This window comes from Eublepharis macularius, chromosome 1 (assembly GCF_028583425.1).
Source record: "Eublepharis macularius isolate TG4126 chromosome 1, MPM_Emac_v1.0, whole genome shotgun sequence".
In the NCBI taxonomy this organism is placed as follows: domain Eukaryota; kingdom Metazoa; phylum Chordata; class Lepidosauria; order Squamata; family Eublepharidae; genus Eublepharis; species Eublepharis macularius.
In genome coordinates this window covers 8,578,296-8,599,171 of record NC_072790.1, presented here as the reverse complement: position 1 = coordinate 8,599,171, position 20,876 = coordinate 8,578,296, and the positions used below count along the sequence as shown (strand labels likewise).

The 20,876-nt window shown below is 46.5% G+C and overlaps 1 protein-coding gene across 4 annotated transcripts in view; it reads right to left on the bottom strand.

Annotated features, from left to right (window-relative positions):
• Positions 1-20,876, bottom strand: part of KIF16B (kinesin family member 16B) — a 155,689-nt gene that overhangs the window by 107,825 nt on the left and 26,988 nt on the right. For all 4 annotated transcript variants that reach the window (XM_054970397.1, XM_054970407.1, XM_054970417.1 and 1 more), the window contains exons 8-12: positions 19,935-20,103; positions 19,688-19,819; positions 18,017-18,192; positions 16,294-16,359; positions 15,001-15,060 (exon numbers count right to left, since the gene is read on the bottom strand). In XM_054970397.1, coding sequence (XP_054826372.1) covers positions 15,001-15,060; positions 16,294-16,359; positions 18,017-18,192; positions 19,688-19,819; positions 19,935-20,103 — 603 coding nt within the window. The remainder of the gene's footprint in view (positions 1-15,000; positions 15,061-16,293; positions 16,360-18,016; positions 18,193-19,687; positions 19,820-19,934; positions 20,104-20,876) is intronic.

The window sequence follows — 20,876 nt, the reverse complement described above, 5'->3', positions numbered from 1 at the left end:
CAAGAGCAGTGTGTGCACAGGCGTCGGGGGAACAGGGAGAGGGAGAAAACAGCAAAAATTGCTGTCTCCTTCGGCAAAAGAAGAGGCTTTACACAAGCGGGACAGAGAATTTGGAACCAAACCAAGGTCCAGAAACCCAAGCAGCAAAGAGCAGGCACATCTGTCCTGCTGTTTAAAAAGTAGGATACATCTTTTAAGAAAAATCCTACAATCTAAAAGCACTCGGAACGAAAAGAATCTGACGATACATTAGAAACTTACTTGCTTCTCCCCAACAATGATGTCTCCCCAAATCCTAACAGAGGTTTGTTGCTGTTGTTGCTTTTACAATAAATATTAGACTGCGTATTAAAGAAAACTGTGTTCAGAGGAGTCTAAATGGGCACCCTGCTAATAAAAGATCTCCTGGTCGGGTTTTTCTTTGCCTCTCAGTGCTTTAGGGTCATATTATCCTCATCAGTCAAGAAAACCCATTAAATACTGTGCAGAAAGAGAAAGGGGAGGGGAAGCTACCTAAAGCACATAGCGCTGGTTGTGAGCAGGTTACTCTGCAAATACAGGTGGGTGCCAAAGCAGCCCACGCAGACGTCAATAGATATTCAAACGCGAATGTCAATTAAAAGGCAGGTGCACCAGGAGGCGCCATCCAAATGAGCATCTCCTGACATGGCAGAGTTAAAAGAAGGTGCAGTTAATGAGGCTGTTCTTTTTGGACAGGGGAGTGGGGAGAGAACTGGGAACGGATACACCCACTACTGGCCTCAGTCTATGCATTTTCATACATTTATTGCTTTCCTCCTCTGCCACGAGCCATTTATTGTTAGCCATATAAATATTGATGTTTGTTAACAAGAGAGATGAAATTATTAGCAGCATCCTCGGGAAGGCTGCTCCAATTAATGTTTCATTAGTATTTCTCATTATAAAAGCCCACAGACCCCTTAACAGACAACAAATGTGTTTTTGCAGAGGACATGGGCTTCATTTTTAGTGATACAAAATAAATTAGGGTCTTTTTAAATATAATCCCTATCTGCGCAGAGTTCCCATTAATTAAAAAAACACACAAACTCAGTATTTCCCTTGCGTCCTTGCAGCTCACTCTCCTACCATCAGAAACCTGCAGGCGGGAGGGAGAGGGAGCCGGGAACGTCCTGGAATGGCCTGCGAGGTGGGAGGCACCTGTCTTGCAAACACGCGCCCGGTTTCTAACAGCTTTTACTCATTGCCAAAGTGCAGCCATCTGTACCACAAGAGAAATCTTCTCGGCGATAGGGTACTGGAAGGTACAGAGTCCTGCAGTCCAAGAAATCAGAACAGCAACTGATGAAAAAATAAAGGCATGTACATTTAATTTTGTTTTCATGGGCAAATTTGCTCTGTCTGCGAGAATGAAATATGCCAAAGTTAAGCCTTTGAGCGTGCTGAAAACTGTAGGGCGACATGTTTTAACTGGTGGTGAATTATGTACGGGGGGGGGGGGGGGGAGAGACACACACACAAACTCTGGTTAAACTAAACAGGATTCTTTAATGTGACACTGTGCTACTATTTCATTTTGCTACAGCAGATGAGCACAGAGCGTCCCCTTAGCCACTGGCCAAAGTTGGAAGACTTCCTCTGGCCTGAAGAGACTGCTCCCAACTTTCTCCATTGGTGGGAGAGCCGCTGACGTCAGAAGGCGGCTCCCAGGGCTGGAGGAAGGCTCCTTGGAGGATGGACGGATCCACCACGCGATCCACAGTTCAACTGCACCTGCAGCTGCACCGGTCACAGCTTCAGTGTTTCACCATGATTTTCAGAGGCAACATGAAGGCGCAAGGAGTGAGGTGTGCACAAACCCAGCAGCAAGCTGGCAATCTTGGCCATTTTTACTTCACTGAGGTTAAATCAGATGTATGGAGGCAATACAACTCATCAGCCACGTAATGTTTTAATGTTTTTATAATGTTTTTACTGTTTTAAACTGTGGTTAAACCGCCCTGAGCCTGTCTGACGGGGAGGGAGGTCTAGAAATGTGATAAAATAAGTAAATAAATAAATAGATATCTCCCTCCGTATTTCAAAGAATTTTGCCATATGCAAGTCTATCTAAATTTGCAAAAGAGAGAAAATTCGTCACAGAAGCTTTAAATGTTCAATATATCTAGTGAAAATTCTGTTTCTTGGGAATATATGAACGTGATCTATGATGCATTTCTGGGTCTCGAAAACAGCTTTTCATGTTTCCCAAACAGGAAACTCACAGGGTTAAATCTTACGAGCTCTTCTTTCTCCTGCAGCACCGCAAAAGCTGTTCCAGACGGTTGAGAGATCCTTGGGAATCCGCAGAAACGGACCCCCCCCAACCCCCGAACGATTCCTATTTCACCTCAAGTGCCACTACCCCCCATTCACAGGATCCGACAGTGTAAATTCAAACATACGATCTTTTAAAACACCGCTCCAATTGGCCGCTCACTTGCCCACAGCAGGACAGCTTATCCAGCAGCTAAAACAGCTTCTAAGGAAGCTTGAACTGCCACAAAGATTTCTGTGTAGCGGAATCGAGACAAAAACAGCTGCCTCCTCCCCAACCAGCTCCTTCAGGGGTTCGGCGTTTGTTTGCACTCCCGTAGGCTGAGGGCCGAGGAGCAGCGTAAGGGCCCCAGGGACAGCTCGCTCCTTCCGATCGGGTGGGCAGGGCTATACTGCCACCAGGAACATACGTAAGATGGGAGTGATAAACCTCCTAGAATTTCATGTTTGAAAAAAGAGAAAAAACGAACACTTCAGGAGTGAATGGGAAGGATACGGGCAAGTCCCTCTCTGCTTTATCTGCCACAGGTTTCTTGTGACCCCCCCATCCCCCCCCAAGACTTACAGCAGCAAAGAAACAGGCAGCGATGCTCCAGTTTGTCAAGTTAATAGCAATCAACCCAGCAGTTCCACAGGCCCAAAGGGATCTCAAGAGCACGGCTGACAGCAAAGAGGAGCATTTTCCCACCAAAAATGACCTCAAATGCTCTCTGTCGAGGGCACTGGTGGGTAAGCAAAGCTGAGCAAGGATTCGATACTTGGGGCTTCCTCACAGTTTCCAGGTATCTCTGAGTTCAGCATTTCATAGTTTTTATTCTCCTGTTAACATTTGCCATGGTTCACCAAGGCTCACCCTGATTAGCTTCTGAGATCTGATGAGATCAGGCTATCCAGGTCAGGACACAGATGGATAACTCAAAATTTAAGTAAAAGAGCCCAGTAGCACCTTTAAGACTAACCAACTTAATTGTAGCACAAGCTTTCGAGAACCACAGCTCTCTTCGCCAGATGCATCGTCATTTTCCGAGAACCACAGCTCTCTTCGTCAGATGCATGCATGCAGAGATCTTTTTTTAGCTACCATTCTTCTGTCATGTGAACATAATACCTTTTTGTCTATTACAAAACTCTATAAAACCAATTCAGAAGACAACTGAAGACAAAACAATCACATTGCAAATTTTCAACTTTTCATGTTGAACAAGCCAATAACAACCACTTTTGTGATGTTTGTGGGAGCAGCATCCCACTGATGACAGCCACTGCACGGGATAAAAGGACGTCTTGAAAGACATCACACAGTGAAAAATAAGCAATGTGGGACTGTCATATATTCTATTTTGATCACTATTTTTGCTATGTCTAGCAAAAGAATGATAAATCATGTAATCTGTCATATTCGGGGGCATGTCTAACGTGGGTTGATTTTAGCTTTCTGACCTTGTGCTTATATAGCACTCTTCTAGACAGATTAGTGCCCCACTCAGAGTGGAGAACAAAGTCGGTGTTGTTGTTATTGTCCCCACAATATAGCTGGGGCAGAGAGGAGGGGCTGACCCACGGCCACTTGCTGAGCTCAGGGCAGCAGTGGGATTCGAACTGGCAGAGTATTGATTTGCACCCCACCATTTAAGCACTGTACTTGCCCTCCATGCAGACTGTCTCTCCTCTCTTTCTTATTTGGAAATATGTCCCAGGACCCTGGACCTCCCTCCGCACGGCTGGCCAGGTCTGAATCTCCACTCGGCCACAAGAGCTGGCGGGGTCACCCTGGGCCAGTCGGGGTCTCTCTCTCTCTCTCTCTCTCAGCCTAACTTACCTCACAGGGCTGTCGTGAGATAAGAAGCAAGCAAGGCGGATGATATAAGCCACTCAGGGTCGCCAATGGGAAGAAAGGCTGAGTACAACCAACCAACCAAACAAAGAGCATATTCTCCATGCACACAAGGTGTTGTGTTATTTCTGAGATAACTTTCTCTGTTTCAAACAGGTGGAACAAATTTGACTTCTGGTGTGCGCTGCTTCCTTGGGCGGGGGAACCTTCCACTGGTAAGCCCCCCTCTTCCCTCACAGACCTCTGAACAGAAAGGCTGAAATAAGGTCCCCAAAGATGCAAACAGAAGGCAATGAAATGTGTGTTTCTAAGATACAACCCAGACTGCCAAAGAACTTCGCACGTGGCTGGGGCAACACGTTTGCTGTTAACTTGGTGGACAGGGATTGGGGTAACCAAATCTCAAACTCCAGTTTGCTGCCTGGATTACTGAATCCCGTGAAGTCACTTCTAAGTGCAGCGTCTTGTTAGAATTTATTGAAAGCACGTTACCCCCCGCCCCCCAGGGGCCTGTAAAAATTGTTTGGAGTCAGCCTGACTGAATTTTCATCTTCGAGGGATACCAAAACAAGTGATATAATTATAATGACTGTAAAGACAGACAGAGGACAAGAAAGGCTGCAACAGCCTGGATCCCTTGATGGTAGCCAAGGTTCTTCCTCAGCCTGTGGTTGTGATACGCATGCACACACACAAACTACGCTGACACAAAAACGCAGATTCATTTTCCTCCAGTCCCAAAGCTGCGGACCACCTCCTGTCTCACACAAACGCCACGCTGACTACATATAATCTGCTCTGTGTAGTCAATATTCTTAAAATGCTGAAAACACAGTGAATGAAGAAAGCACAGATCTTAGAGGGATGCGATGCTCGTGCAGGGGACAGTTTTGGAATAAACACCTGGTTTCTGTGGGCCAAGCTACACGTGACGAATGACACTTGCCTGGCAAGTGAACAGACTCACGTGTTCTCCTCCCTGTTTGCTTGCCATTCACTTGCGCTTCACTTGAATACATGTGAGAGCCAAGCTACACGTGACGAATGACACTTGAACGGCAAGTGGATTGAGTGGAGGGCAAGTGAACAGGGAGAAATACACTTGCCGTTCAAGTGTCGTTCGTCACTTGTAGCTTGGCCCTCTGCCACTCACAGACATGCCGTGTATCTAGCATGGAACACTGCTCTACTCCAAAGGAAGACGAGGTCTTGTGAAATTGTTCTGAGACATCCTCTGGTTCTCAAGTTGCGTTCCTCACAGATGGACGTTTTCTCAGTGGCAGATAAAGGCACCCTGGGAAAGACGGCAGCGGACCCCACTCAAAGAGCAACTGCACTCTTGCTACTTTGCTAGCTGGCCTGTGTTTCCCCAGGGGCGGATAAACAGGTGTTAAAAGCACACAGAGACAGTAAAAGTACGTGTTCAATTATTTTTCACTGCAAAGTCTAGTGCGAGCCTTGAGAGTTTAGAAACCAAAACAGAAACGAGATCCATTAAACGTCTTTTTTGCATTTGGTCTAATATCCCAGATGACAGCTCTAGCGCTAGTTTGAAAGCTGGAATCAGGTAGTCAACAAAGGTGTTAAAGGTAGTGCCTCGTTCTGGCAACACAACTCATGGATTTGAAAACTGTATAAATGACAGTTTATGAAAATGGAGGGGGGACTATAACTGATGAATTAGATAAGCAGGTCTAGTTGCTTATCTACATTTTCATGAAAGGAATTATTAACTGAAAATAATGCTAATCCCTACGAAGAAAAATCACAAAAACACTGAATCCCTTGGCAGACGTTACACTTGGCAGACGTTACACTGGCGTAATGTCCACATGACGTGGGAGCCCGCCTGCCACACATATGGGGAGCGTGTGTCCCAGGACACACCCCATTTGCACGATCGCTGCATCATGTGACTAGGGCAACCTGTGGATTTTCCATGCGGGTACAGTTCCCATTCACACTAATGTCTGGTTCTGGGAACAGAAGTTGTTGCTACATGGAAAATTCTACACGCTGCCCTATTCACACGGAGCAGCGAATGCACAAAAAGTCCAGCTGGAAGGCTCCCCCCCCCCGCCCCCATCTGTAGAAGCTGGAGACATTCTACCAAGTCAGCTTGTTGCTTTGTGAACTGACTGGTCATAATGGGCAGGAGGGCAGTGGTGGGGAAAGACGGTGTGATTCATTTTCTCACTGCAAAAACCTATCAATAGACTTTGGACTAGGGGAACAAATACTAACTGATATTTCATTTGCACCGAGGCTTGTGCATGGCAACTGACAGTAAATCCATATTTTGCACCTGAAGAACAATATTAACTTATTACAATTGCTGATCCGCCCCACCCACCCCCATAGCAACGCCATTAAAGAACACCTGGACAGCATTCAAAGCCAAAAGCCCTCCAGTCCAGCCCCCTTCCATAGAACCCCTTCAGCACATGAAGAAAATTCCTCTACCTGCAGTGCCATCTAGTGGTAAGAAAAATAAAGTACAGGCACAAGACTGGGGGGGGAAGGCTGAAAAGATGAATTCTTTAAACCTCATCAGGGCTGTGGGTGAGTCTTATACTATATATTCTCCAATGCCACTTTTAAACACTAGAGAAGTTAATAAAACAGGCATACGCATTGAACAAAACATTCATTATGTCTACTGGAAGTTTCAACCAGGCAAATATTTAAGCATTAAATAACCAGGTCTTGGGGTGGGAGGAAGGAGAGGCAGACGTATGTGGCTGAAAGGTGCTAAAAGGTTTCCAAAGGGCAAGCCTAAAAAGGTCTACTCAGAAGGTCTACTCAGTCTACTTTATTAAATGGGCATTACTCCCAGAAAACCTTGACCTGGATAGCCCAGGTAAGCCTGATCTTGCCAGATTTCAGAAGCTAAGCAGGGTTGGCTTTGGTTAGTAATTGGACGGGAGACCTCCAACGAAGACCAGGGTTGCAGAGGAAAGCAATGGCAAACCACCTCGGTTAGTCTCATGCCATGAAAACCCCACCAGAGGTTGCCATAAGTCAGCTATGACTTCAAGGCACTGTCCACCACACTGCCAGGAAAGCGTTCTTTGGATTATAGCCAGAGTGAGATTTACGCATAAGCTAAATAAGCTGCAGTTTAAGGCCTCTGGTTAAGAAGGCCAAAAGAGAGTTCACCCCTAAAAATACCCCTAAATTACCATTTTTTATTTATATTATGGAGCCTCTTAAACTTGACACTGCCTCAGCATGTCTTAATCCAGCCCTGACCACAGCCCTAGTTTCAGACAGGCTTGGAGTGAAAGGCGAGCTCTGATCCAGAGGGACTCAGCGCTCTTTTGGGAGAGTTTCAGAACCTCTGCCTGCTATTCTCCGACACTTCCTCCAAAATCGCACCCAAAACTCGCCCAGGTGAGAATGTTCCACTCCCAGTGAGCTACAGAAGGCCCGGGGCTTCCTTCATCTGTGTGGACACACATTTTCTCTGGCAAAAATAAAAGGAACGTATGAACGGCTGGAAACGGGACGCAGCTGCCATATATCCCCAGCCACACTCCACGTTCCAGGGAATGCGCAGAATTCTCAAATGCACGCTGGCTGAAAACAGATTAAATGTATATTGTGTATGTAGCTGGGAAAATAGGCATCAACGCAGACAGGCAGTTCAAAGTACAACTACGTCCCGTTTTCCCACCAGAAGTCTCTTCCTTCTCTACTTTTGTCTTCCACCATCCTGAGTGTGAAACGGAAGAAACATTTCAAAGGGCAGCAGCAGTAAAGCTATTTGTAGGCACAGGGTTGCCAAAGCATTGGCCTCTCCCTCCCTATTCAAAAAGCACACGGGACACTGCCATTTTCACCCAAATTTATGGCACTTCAACGCACGTGTGGGTATTGGGCGATGGCACGTCAGGACCACCACTAACAGGTTGTCAATCAAACTTCGGTCGTCACAGCAACGCCTGAACAGCGGAGCAGGATGGCTGAGCCTCTTACAGATGTCCGGGCTGGTGGGTGCATAGTCAGACCGCCTGTGCAGCAGAGGCAGAAGAGCGCCCCCAGAAAGCCCTGCAGCAGCAGCACCACCACCACCACCACATATGCCAGCCACGAAGCTTCCCTGGCCTGCTTTGCATACCACAAGCTGGCATCAGTGGGCACTGCGACCCAGCAGGAAGAACGTCCCCCACACCCAGCAGAACCGCCTGGCTTCAGCCGAGGCCAGGAAAATCAAAGGACTTGGACCCCCTGCCGCCTCTTGTGGTTCTACCACCCCCCTCCAACCTCCAGCAAACGGACAAAAGGATTAACTTGCTATCACGGTTTATCATCAACTTGGCCCTGCTGGGCGCTTGAATACTTGCTAGCACGTGCTGGAACTGAGCTTGGAAGGATTAACTTTACCTTAAAAATGGCAATTAAATACGGTTAATTAAATTTCACATTCGCAGCATGAGATGAAGTTGCCTACCTAAAAATCTGCAATCCATAATAAAAGAACTACACTTCCCACCAAATTATCTTCGGTCAGCGCCCCCCCCCCCCGGGTGACACCTGGTGTTCGGTGCTCCAAGTGGAGACGTCGCAGCTGCTGTCCTAGAACTAAAGCTGCCATTTACCTTCCACTGAATGGAAAGTGGGAGCTCAAGTCTTGAACGTCTTCTGCAAGTAACACAAAAAGGACCATTTCCAAAAAAAAAAATCTGAGAAAACATTTTAACAACTGAAACTAATTATGGGGCAGATTTACTTTTAAATTTCTCTACACTGTTCACTTGCCACTAGCCTCAGACTTCCATGTGTTATCACACAGCAATCAAGCCTCCACTGCGGTCAAAGGTGTGTTGCCTGTGACTGAAAGCTAGATGGGGTCTGACTCGTTTCCAGACACTCTGGGATCGATTCCCATGGCAGGTCTTCCTTGGACGATGCAGAAGCCGAAACTGGCTGGCTTTGAGCCAAGCGCAGAGTACGGGTCAACGATCTCTGGCCAAGTTACTTTTGCAGAGGTTGAAACGGGACAGGGTACCCTGCAAACTATACCAGTCCCATAAGCACAATAAAACAGTCTTAACCATACTCCCACAATCACAAGCAAACCAAGATCACAAAGATGCAAGAACGGTGGCTTTATCTGGCCCCCACGTTTGGGAGAAGGAAAGAAGGTTGGTTGGGCTGATTTGGAGAACACAGCCACGTTCTCAGAGACGGGCAAGGCAAAGTGCGAGGGGATTTGGGCCATAAAGCCATGGACTTTATGACAGGGAAGCCACATTTCGAATGCAGAAGATGTTTGTGGGACAGATATATTTTGTCTGGGAAATTTCTGACGGAAGTCTAAAGGGGAGAAAGTGAGCTTTAAAGTTTTAAAGCCCTGCTTTATATTTCTCCTGGCTGGCCTTGCCACCATTCTTGAGGAACAAAGAAGGGTGACAAATAATCTGCTGGGCGGGGGAGAAAACGCGCAGAACGTCCTAAGGCAACGGAGACCTGTCACACAGGTGAGCAGGCATACGAAATCAGGGGGAAAGTGCAAGGATAAGAAGAGGAAATTAGATAAACTAAAAAGGCGGGGCGGGGGGGGGGGCTAAAAAGGACTTGGGAGGATAACCAACAGAGCGAGAAAGGAGATTATGTGGAAAGAGGCAAACACCGAGGCAGCTGCGATCAAATTCGGGAAGCTCTGCCTGACTAAAGAGGGGACAGGCTCAGCTCCTGTTTAAGGGGAGCGGTAATGAGATAAATTTGGTACAGATGAAGACTGCACAGTCCCAGCTCGGAAAGGAAAAGGAGAGAAAAAGCAACGCTGACTACTGAGAATTAAAGATAAGGGAGACCGCAGGGGTGGGGGGGGGGGGTGCATTTAGAATGAGAGTCAGTATTCTTGGCTTCGACACTGTGGGCGTTTTCTCAATTATTCTGGACAGGTCGATACTATGGAATTTTTTTGGTCACAGATATAGTATATTTTGTTAAAAAAAATAGGCCTGATACTAAAGATAGCACCAGCATGAGATACGAAAACGTTAAGGGCACCCGTGCCACTCTCAGCCCGAAGAGAGAGGATGCCCAAGAGGGCCTGCGTGATCGGTGAAACGGTTTTCCCCACGGATGTCTGCAGGAAGGCATCCAGAGAGGCTTTCGAGGGCTCCAGGCTTCCCCGGGGCGTTCAGAGGGGGGGCTCAGACCTCCCCCTTCCAGGGCTATTTTCCCAACTTGCAACAGCCTCTGGGAACGGCTGTCTTTGATGTGGAGAAACCTAGCAAGTCAGCTAGCAGCACACATGGGGCTATTTCAAGGTTGGGAAAATGGCACAGGGAGGGAGGAGGAGGAGGCCTAAACTCCTGGCCCCACACGCCTGGGAAACGTGGAAGCCCAGAACACGTCCACTGGCCCCACCCAGGGACACGCCCTGAGAAAATGTCTTGGGCAATTAGGGCGTAACAAATCCCAGGCACCGGGACATAATGGGGGCTAGAAATTTTGTTGTTGCACCGAGCATTTTCAGAACTTATCTTACCATATTGTCTCTCAGCAATTCTCAGTGAAGTATTGGTTGTTACATGCAAAGCTCTTCACGGCCTTGGCCCAGCGCACCTACGGGACCACCTCCCTCCCCATGTCCCTCCACGGCAGCTTCGCTCATCCGAACAGGGTCTCCTGCAGGTGCCAGGCTGCCCATGGGCGAAATCAACAGCATCTCGAGAATTTAGGGCATTGTCACCTGTAGTAGTAAATGATATCCCCAAAGTGCAGTCAGTTACCACTCACAATTTGCTTTTGGTAAACAAAAAGCATATACAGTAAAAAAAACAACAAACAAAACCAGAAATCCTATGCATTTTCCAGCTGGGGCAGTTTTTCTTCCCTAAACACATTGAACATATTGAGGTGAAAACACCCCAGAAGTTTATTGCCACATTAAAAATATTTCCACCACCCATTCTAGGGAAAATAATCCAGTAAAATATCCCTCCCTCCCTCTCATTTTGGGGGTCTGAAATAAGCGCATTGTTTCACGGGCCTATTTGGGCTTTAGGAACACTGACGGTACAGTTCAGTGCTGAGATATTCCAGTCCAATCCCACTTGAATCAACAAGCACAGACTGGAATAACGTTGTGCACGACTGCTCTCTTATTCGGCCCATAATTCCTAGCGCGGCTTGAATTCAAAGAAGGCGCTCTTCAGGGGAAACGGTTTTTAAACGGAAGAATGTTTTTCTGACCACGGGGATCCAGGAATGAATAAAGCCTGATAATGCCCACAGAAATCTGTTTTGGTGGGTGTATGTTTTTTTAAAAAAACATAAGGCTACTGTCCTCTGGTTGGAGGACTTCTCCCACTGCAAGCCTCTTCAAGCCAGACAAGTTAAAAAAAACGTAGAGGTGACCAGTCTCACAGCAGAAGCAGCCGCTACTTCACTCAGCAGTTCTGGAACAGGCACATCTCAGGGCAAGTGCCTTGCAGTTCTCAAGAAGAGCACACTGGAGAGTAAACGGATGGGAAGAGAATGCTGAATTGTTACTGCAAATACGCAGGGAGCTACTGCAAGTGCCAGAAAGCCAAAATTTCCAGCTGTTTTATGTTGCAGAAGCTGTATTTTTATAGCATACACTTAAAGTTTGCTTCTTCCCAAGACACAGAGTTTTAGCATGCAGCAGTAAAGTAGAACAGATAAATGAGTCAACGCTTCCATTTCCCCTGAAGCAAGCCTGTCGTACAGACACCAATTAAAATACGAAACATAAGCCAGTTCCATATGATTGACACATCAAAACTAGAGCGGACCAAACAAAGAGGATCAAGTTTTAAAAGCTAACTATTTAAAAATGTTCTTTTTTAGGGAAGCCATACCACCACCACCACCACCACCACCCCTCAGATCCCGTTATAATATAAAAGCTGCACCACCATTTCAAACAATATGCACACCCCAACTCAATCTCTGGACAGAAATGAAGCAAATTGGTTCATTCTGCCGTGCCATCTGCCAGGCGGGTCTTGGTGCCACACCGCTCTCCAGATTGTGTGTACTTTATTTTGAAGCGCAAAACCGTTATGTTATTGGCAAGGCGGGCTCGACTGAACAGACTGACGGCAAAGTGGTTGCCTTTTATAAAATGCAAGCAGGACGGATTTAAGGGGGGGGGGAAGGAAGCCGCAAAATCAACATGCCCCAATAAAACGATCAGCCGCAACTGTGGAACCCGTCTCGGATGCAAAGTCAGGGTGGAAACGAGTTAAACTGGGGGGAAGTCAGGAGTCATGCATGCTTTGATGGCTCATGAGTAAGGGTGCAAACTGGTTGGCTGGGTCCCACCACCAATCAGCTTGTTCCTTGTATGATATTCTAAGAAAAGAACACCATATATTACTGCTATGAGCTAAAGATTTTGATTTGTTTTAACCAGACGGAGGTACAGAAGTTCACCAGGCCTTTGCTAATTTATAAAAAGCTCATCATAAAAGGAAACCACGAACGCTAAGCGAGTTGGCAAAAGGGATAATAAAAGTACCCACTAACCCAGGGGTCCCCAACGTGGCACCTCTGGTGCCCACCTCCACCTTTCCTGGTGCCCGCCAAGTATTTTTAGAAAGTCGGTGAGGTTGGGTGGAAGTTTTACCCAGCAGGGCATCTGATTGGCTGTGCAGATTTTTAAAAAACTGCTTCGGCAGCAGTTGCCACAACAACGTAAGGATCTTCACCGAGCGGCTGAAGGGAAGCTCAGCTGCATGTAAGCAAGAATATACTTATGAACGATACGTTCATTTTTAAAGGCATCCTGTTAAAGAGAACTTCAGACTGAAACACTGAAGAATTACTATTCGAGTTACACATCACTCCCGGATATTTGGGGGCTGGCTCCACATCCTGGGGCAGCCCTTTGGGGGCTTGCAAAGACTGGCGACCCCTGCAAAAAATCCATAATGGCCCACGCGCAGGCAAGCAAACTCATGCAAAGGTCTTGGCCGCAACCAGGTTTCCACAAACCCAGTTTTTATAAGATGCCAGATGGAGTGGGAAAAAAAGAAAAGCGGCACATCCAAACTGTCCTCGATATACCCAGCTTGGCAGGAAAACATCACTTAAAAAAAAAAACAACCTCCTAATTTGGGAACAAAAAGCCTCCCAAAAGTTGATGGTGCTCAAGAACAAAAAATAAACCCACACCAGAGTTTGGGCAACACTTGCTGTACCAATCCCAAGTGTTACGCAAACACCTCTGTCTCAAGGGAGCCTGAAGGGACCCCGGGGGTGGGAGGGGTGGGTGGGAAAAGGGACTGGTGCGTGTGTGTGTGGGGGGGGGGTGATACTTTCTTTCCTCTGTGAGTCCTCCTAAGCCTCGGCCCTGCAGAATATATGTCATATTTGCAAAATACGACATATATACGTCATATTTATGTATTTAAAATACTTTTATAGCTGAGTCCAGACTCAACCAACAAAACCAAACAATCAAACACAATCAAATTTAGTGTAATGTGCTTTGGGAATATAAGGCGCCAACACTGCCCTATGAGATGAGCCCCGGGCATGCTCTGCTGCTGGCCCTCTACCCAGCGGGGGTGTCAAGATCCACGGGGGCCACATCCAGGTGCTGCTTACTTTGCCAGTGCCATTGCAGAGGCCCACATCAGAATCAGTGACGTTGCCACTTCTGGTTTACTGGGTATGGCCTGGGCTGCCAGGGGGAAGGCCGATATCCTGCTCAGCTGGGGAGAGGTGGAGCACGGTGGGGCAGAAGGGGAGAAAGCTCAAAGCAGCCGCAGCAGCAGGAAGGGGTGCCAAAGGAGGAGGAGGATGACGACGACGAAGCTCCCTGTGACGCCAAGCTAAGCTAAGGCAGGATCTCTGGGATTGGAAACGATGCTAGAATGGGACTATTCCAATGGAGTCCATCGTAACTCTCGCCTAAGTCAAAGCAGATCTAGGACATCAGACAGAACAGACTCAACTTCTCGGTGGTCCAAAAGGAACGGGACATTCCCTTTTCCCCACGAAGGATATTCTTCCATTTTCCTTTGCTTCTGCTCTCTGCTGTGTAAGAATTCTCAGATTAAATCCAGTCAGGCCCAAAGGACTGCTGGCTCAGACATTACCCAAAGGAGCCCAGCCACGCTCCGCAGTCCCTCCAGTTCTCTATTAAGTGGATCCTGGTTGGGGATTTTTTTCCCTTAGGCGACCAACACCAACTTCCAGCAATTTCTGTACAACAACAACAAGAACAAGAACAACAACAACGCATCCCAGACGGGTGGAGTTCAGTAAGTACTGGTGAAATTGCAAAAGCAGTTTCCTGCATGCGCAGACACTGATAGAACCGCACCTCTCCCTGATATCCTTAAACTAACCTTCAACCTAGATTTTCTGAGGACTGCGACGTTAAATCACCTATTTCCAGCGGTATCCTTACACCAAAATGTTAGGGTAACAGAACACACAATGCATAATAACCAAGTAGTGGGAGAAATACCCACGTTAAAATTCTGATGTCCTGAATAGATTCAAGTTCAATAAATGAGCATTACTGGTAGCTTTAAATCCCGTTTAAGGAGGAAAACGTATTTATGTGCCTTGCATTAAGTGTTTTAAATGACTTTTCAAATACTCATTTGTTCGCTAACCAGAAAACTGGCTGTCTATTGGGGTGTTCTTCACACAATAAAGGATCCATCAGTCAAGTTCTCCCTTAAGCATCTAACTTCATCTTTCCAAGAAGGAACAGTTTAAATCAGATTTAACCAACTGGAGTTTTTTTTTAATTCTAGCCATATTGTGCACATTGGTTTTCCTCTGTACCATGTACCAGACTCCATTCTACACAATGGAATCCATAATAAACATTCAGACATAAAAAATAAAACATGTAAACTAATCCTTACTTTTAGAATATTTTGGGTTTCATTCCACTTATTGGTCCATTCTTTGGTAAGCTCTTGCACCTACAAAACAAAGCATTTTTCGGGAGGAAATCCAAAATTTTAAGCTATTGCATTTACATCTTGTATTTTATTCTCACAACTAACTGGTGAGGGAGCTCAGGCTAACAGCTCCAGTTCTCATGACACTCCTCCCAGAGTCTGGCTTTTTTACCCTCTAAAAATCTGAGAGAATCCTACCTTCTTTACTTAAATGTGAACAATTTTGTCTGCAGAACTAATTAATTGCTATGTTAAATTAGGGACTGGCCATCATAAAATCTGGATAGGATTTCTAGTAATTAAACTTGCAGCGATTACTTGAATCAAATCACAAAACACACTAACAAGGTTAACAAAAGACAATAAAATTGTGCGTGAAATACTTCTTGTACAGAAGTTCCTGAACAAGACAAATGATCATTATCATCTGATTATTAATAATTGATTATTAATAATATACTCTAATTAGCACCTATTTTGCAGTTTCTAACCTGAACAATATTCACAACGGTTCTTATCTTATTGATTTAGTCTGGAATACAAAATGATACATTTGATTTTTTTTTTATTTACAAAAAGAAACCAACAGAGGTTTATTTATTTAGAGTAGTTACGGCTGGCCCTCTTCACACTACTTACCTGCTCCCAGAACGTTGCGAAATATCACGCAAAAAATGCAGAAGATAGCGTCTTCTCCGACGGAAGCTCACGAGAAGACGCTATCTTCTGCGTTTTTTGCGCAATATTTCACAACGTTCCGGGAGCAGGTAAGTAGTGTGAAAAAGGCCACTACTTTTTGATCAACAAAACAGGATAAAAGATAAGATAAAAACACAAAACATAAATAGCATTAAAATGATAAATTATTATTATAAATATATTATAAATAAATTGTAATTATAATAGGGATGGGGGCAGCAGCAGAGAAGGCCCTGCCTTGGATCACCAAGCCTAACCCCTCAGACAAGCCTGGTTCCCTAAGAATGCCACTTACACCAGTCCCTTAAGTACTTGGGATCCAAGTTTTGTAGGGCTTCAAATCAAAACCAACGTCTCGTATTGGGCCCGGTAGGTGACGTAGCAATGGCTTAATAGGATCCCAGCGGGACACCCCCTACCAAGACCCTCGCCATCACTTTTTGAACTACCTGCTGCTTCCGTGCAATCTTCAAGGGCAGCCCCACCTAGAGTTACTGATCTTGAGAAACTCTCCGTTCCACATTCAGAATAGTTTCCAGCAAACTCTAAACTTACCCTTGCTTCGTTTTGCTGAAGTTTCTCTTCCATACTTAAAGCTGTCGGAGAATCCAGAAGCGCAATCTAGGTTGAGAATAAAGCAAAAGTTACCCTCTACCGGCTTCGGCCCCCCCACGGCTGAAACTCCTTACAAGCAGAGGGGAAGCACAACCCTCCATTGCTTCAGGAAACACGCATGCAAGAGAAAAAGCCTCGTTTACGGCAGCAGCCTTTACGAAGTGGAACCGTGCGGGTATTTTCAGTGACGAGACCCAGAGTTTCCAAGCGCTGTTTTCCTGGCTTACAAAAGGATATTCTGTTGTAAAGTGAACTAAATCCAGAATCAGAGACATGGGCCTTTTCCCCAGGACAAATGTACAAGTGTGCTCGCTCTGATTTCTTTGATATCCAAGCATGGGAGGGACACTGGAGGGGGGAAAAACAACAACCACCTTTGTCTTATTCACTGCTGGACTAGCAACATCACAGCCCTGCCTGTGCAAGCAAGATACAGGCCGCAGTGCCACCAGAGGAACTGCTCCATTCACCAGGTAAAGCTGGAGGGATACACAAAAAGGAACTGCACACCACAACAACAAAAAAAGAGCTTAATACACAGATGGCCCAGGCTACTCGCCAGGTTTCATCAGATCTCGGAAGCTAAACAGGGTCTGCTCTGGTTAGGGCTTGGATGGGAGACTGCCAAGGGAGTCCAGAGTCGCTACACAGAGGCAGGCAATGGCGAGCCCCCTCTGAACAGCTCTTGCCTTGAAAACCCCTGTGGGGGTTGCCAAAAATTGGCTGCAACTTTACGGTACTTTACACACACACACACACGAGTGTGTGATGAAAGCAAGAGCAGCACACTAAAGCAGCATCTTTAAGGCATTCTCAGTTGCCACAGAGTCGTCTACGTTTGCCTGAAGAGATCTTCTGGTCGTAATCATACAATGCATAATTTTCTCCTCCTGCTAGCGGCTAAAAGGCTCAAGCACGGCAGGCAAGACAGACAGCCAGTACTGGAGCAAGGAACAACGGCCGCTGCAAAGCAAGAAAGGGAGCCCCTCACAGCCTCAGTCTCTGGGGAGGATGTACAGCTGAGTACAGGATAAGGCTTTTTGAAAAAACAAACTGTCAAATTTACCTTCCACAGGTTTGGGTTTGTGCAATATCACAAAGATGCAGGGAAAAGAAGATGCTCGGGTTGTTCAGAACGAAAGCTCTTGCTCTGTGTTCCCCACCCCAAACAGAACGGGCTTGAGGAGAGCGTGGAAGAGAACGTGGGTATCCCCTCGTCTACTCACCCACGTGCAGCACCATTTCCTCCCCATTTCCCCCCACATCATCACATGGGGGGCAGGCCTACGGCCACAGTGACGGGACACTACAGCAACATACGGACTACCTAGTCAATGAAAAAAGGTCAAAAAGCCCACCGGGGTCCGGAGAGGGGGGAACGGGGAGTGTGATGGGGAAAGCAGGGAGAAAATCCCCCGGGGGGTTTGGAGGCACCTTCTGCATTTGCAGCATCAGAGAGAGCAAAACAAGGAATGCCCGCCCCCCGCCCAAGTGAAAGCAGCCTGGCTAACTAATTCACTATGTAAAGAGTAACCATGTCAGGAAAACACCCGAGCTAGGTCAAAATCAGCGTCGTACTATAAAGGCGCCTTCTCCACAAGACACCGAATCAGACGGCGCCTCTCCCCAGAGCTGCCCGGGTCTCTCCCGGGCGGAAGCTCACCTGATTCCCCTGAGCGAGCAGAGCTTTCAGTCGGGCTATTTCCGCTCGGAGCTCACGGATCAGCTTGACATTTGGATCTTCATTGATGGTTGGCTTGTTAATGATGTTTTTAGCCCGGTTTGCATAGCGAAGGGTACTTAAGGTTTCCCCGTAATTGACGTCGGCTGGTGAAATAGCTGAAGGAAGTGAATTCAGATACAGGTTCACCAAAAATAGCGAGTTTCATTTAAAAGTCACAGAAGCCTCCTCTGGGCAGAGACAAGCCAAGCGGCATATTCTACAGCTATAGTGAGAACAATGCATAGGGATGAATATTGTTATTAACTTGGTTACTCGTTTTCTATGCATAGTTTAACAGCTAGCATAACACACTGCAAACTATGCAGGTTCAAACGTTGACACACACAAACACAAACACTGAGAGAAAGGCAGAGCAGCCTTTAACTGAATAATTAATACCAAAACCAAGGCAGCTTCTTATAATTGGCACAGACACCATTTTCTGTCTTGTTTCTGCTACTGAAAAGGGGGGCATTTGTTAGTGTCTTATTGAACAAACTTTAGGGTCAGGCAAGAAGGGCCCGGCCTACTTCTGCAACTCTCACCCAACGAGTGCTGCTCATGATAAAGAGCCACCACCATGTGTGTGTGGGGGGGGGGGGGGAATGGGGGCAATATCAGGTATTGTAGGAAGAGGAAGAAGGGAGAAGCAGCACTCCCTGCGCACCGTCTCACGAGCACCCTCTCACTCTGAGACTCTCAGGGCGTGAGGAGGATGGGGCCTTCCACCACTATTCTTCCTGGAGCATCTCCTCAGGAATTCACTAGAGCCCCACACATGCCCCTGCGGCTGGTGTAACTTGAGGTGGCAAGTCCAGGGAGATGGCCAAGGGCCACGTGATCAAACTCTGTCGGCCGGTGTGTAGAGTGCCAGACTAAAATGTGGATGTCACAGCTTCAAATCCCCACCTTGCCAAGGAAACTTGCTGAGAGACCTCTGTCCAGTCACACCTACTCCACCTTAGGTCCCACTGGGAGAAATGCGGGACATACATGAAGTAAATAAAATAAAATTATCATGCCATTCAAGCAGCCCAGTTCTACTCAGAAGCCAAGAGGCCAATATATTGCATTGCCAGAGTCTCTGCTCTAAGATGCGGCACAGGTATTAGTGGAGCCTTCCCTAACATCTCAGACTGCGGCCTTCGCATGACGCGCCAACTCTGCATCCTTCTCTCGGCTCCCACAGTTGGCAGAAAGTTTTACTGCTACTACGGCTATGAAGAAGACAATGCTGAGAACAGCCGCTAATACCGCCACTCCAGGCTTTTTTTCTGGGAAAAGAGGTGGTGGAACTCAGGGGGTTGCCCTCGGAGAAAATGGTCACATGGCTGGTGGCCCCACCCCCTGATCTCCAGACAGAGGGGAGTTGAGATTGCGGCACGGAGGGTAATCGAAACTCCCCTCTGTCTGGAGATCAGGGGGCGGGGCCACCAGCCATGTGACCATTTTCAAGAGGTTCCGGAACTCCGTTCCCGCACGTCCCCCCTGAAAAAAAGCCCTGCCACCACTTAATGAATCATTTGCCATCTCAATACATTAGATTCATAGAAAACCTTTTTTTTAAAAAAGGTAAAGCACTGGGGATACAGGTTAAAAAAGCCCACTCACTGGCAATCATTATTGTTTTCGAGTTTCCTCCTAGGCTATCTTTCAAAAGCCACGTCAAGACAGAATCCCTGTAAGGCACAAAGACTGGCTTCTTCTTTATAAGAGAGTTCGCAGCATCCTGAGATAAATCAGCTACAAAGGAGGAAAACAAATATACTTTAGTGAGGCTGGGTGGCAAGGAAGAGAGCAGACTTTACTTCAGCAGGCAACCAATGAAAAAACAAAACCAAGAAACAGGGAGACGTACCTAAGGCAGAAATGACATTTCCTAGCGTCACGAGGGATTTGTTAATATTTCCTCCTTCTTTTAATCTAACGCCCGTAGCCCCAGTGGCATCTGCTCTCTCGCTTCCAGCAAGGTCAACCAAATGTATCTTGCTAACCGTCTCGCACGGCATTTCAGTGTCGAACTTCGCCTGCAGGAAAAGCAACCACGACCCACCAGAAGGTGTTGAGCTCTGCATTGTCCTTTTGCTCCTGCTAGGAGACCCCGGGGGGGGGGGGGGGAGGTGCCGACGCACTTGTGAGTTATAAAAGGAACAAACATACTCTGTCGCACCTTTTATTTAACTAGAACCACGGTTTATGCAAGTTATTTACAAGAAATTTTCTTATTTAAAGTGTCATTCCCCCATCCCCTGCAAATCACACTTATTCCAGAGAAATTGGAAAGGAGAATATTCAAATAGGTTCATCTGCAGATCTTGGGGAACAACAACTTTTCCACTTACATCTGGAATTTCAGAGTATTTAAATTCTGCCAATATTAGCAGGCACACTGTATCGGTGGTCTATTTTTAAAATGCTGACTTTACTCATATATTGCAGTAATCGATCGCTGTTGGCTGATCAATCCCATTTAGATTGTCCAATATAAGTCCTTCCAGCTCCCTCCCTTAACACTGCGGTCCTGCTTCGTTCACATGCACAAATCCCTTTAGGGCAATAAAACTCACAAGGACAGCAAACTAACTTGCACACCATAGCTAATGTTTAAGAGGCCGCTCATTTAAGGAAAAGGAAGCAGAGAAACATTTGACAAACAGCACTGCAAGGAAACAAGAGAGTGAGGGAAGGGAGAAGAAAGAGGCATGAAGCCATCTCTTCCTCTTCTCTCCATGACTCTTCCAAAAACCTTGCGTTTTAAAACTGAGAAAGCCACTGCTTAGCACTGGAGTGTATTTATTTT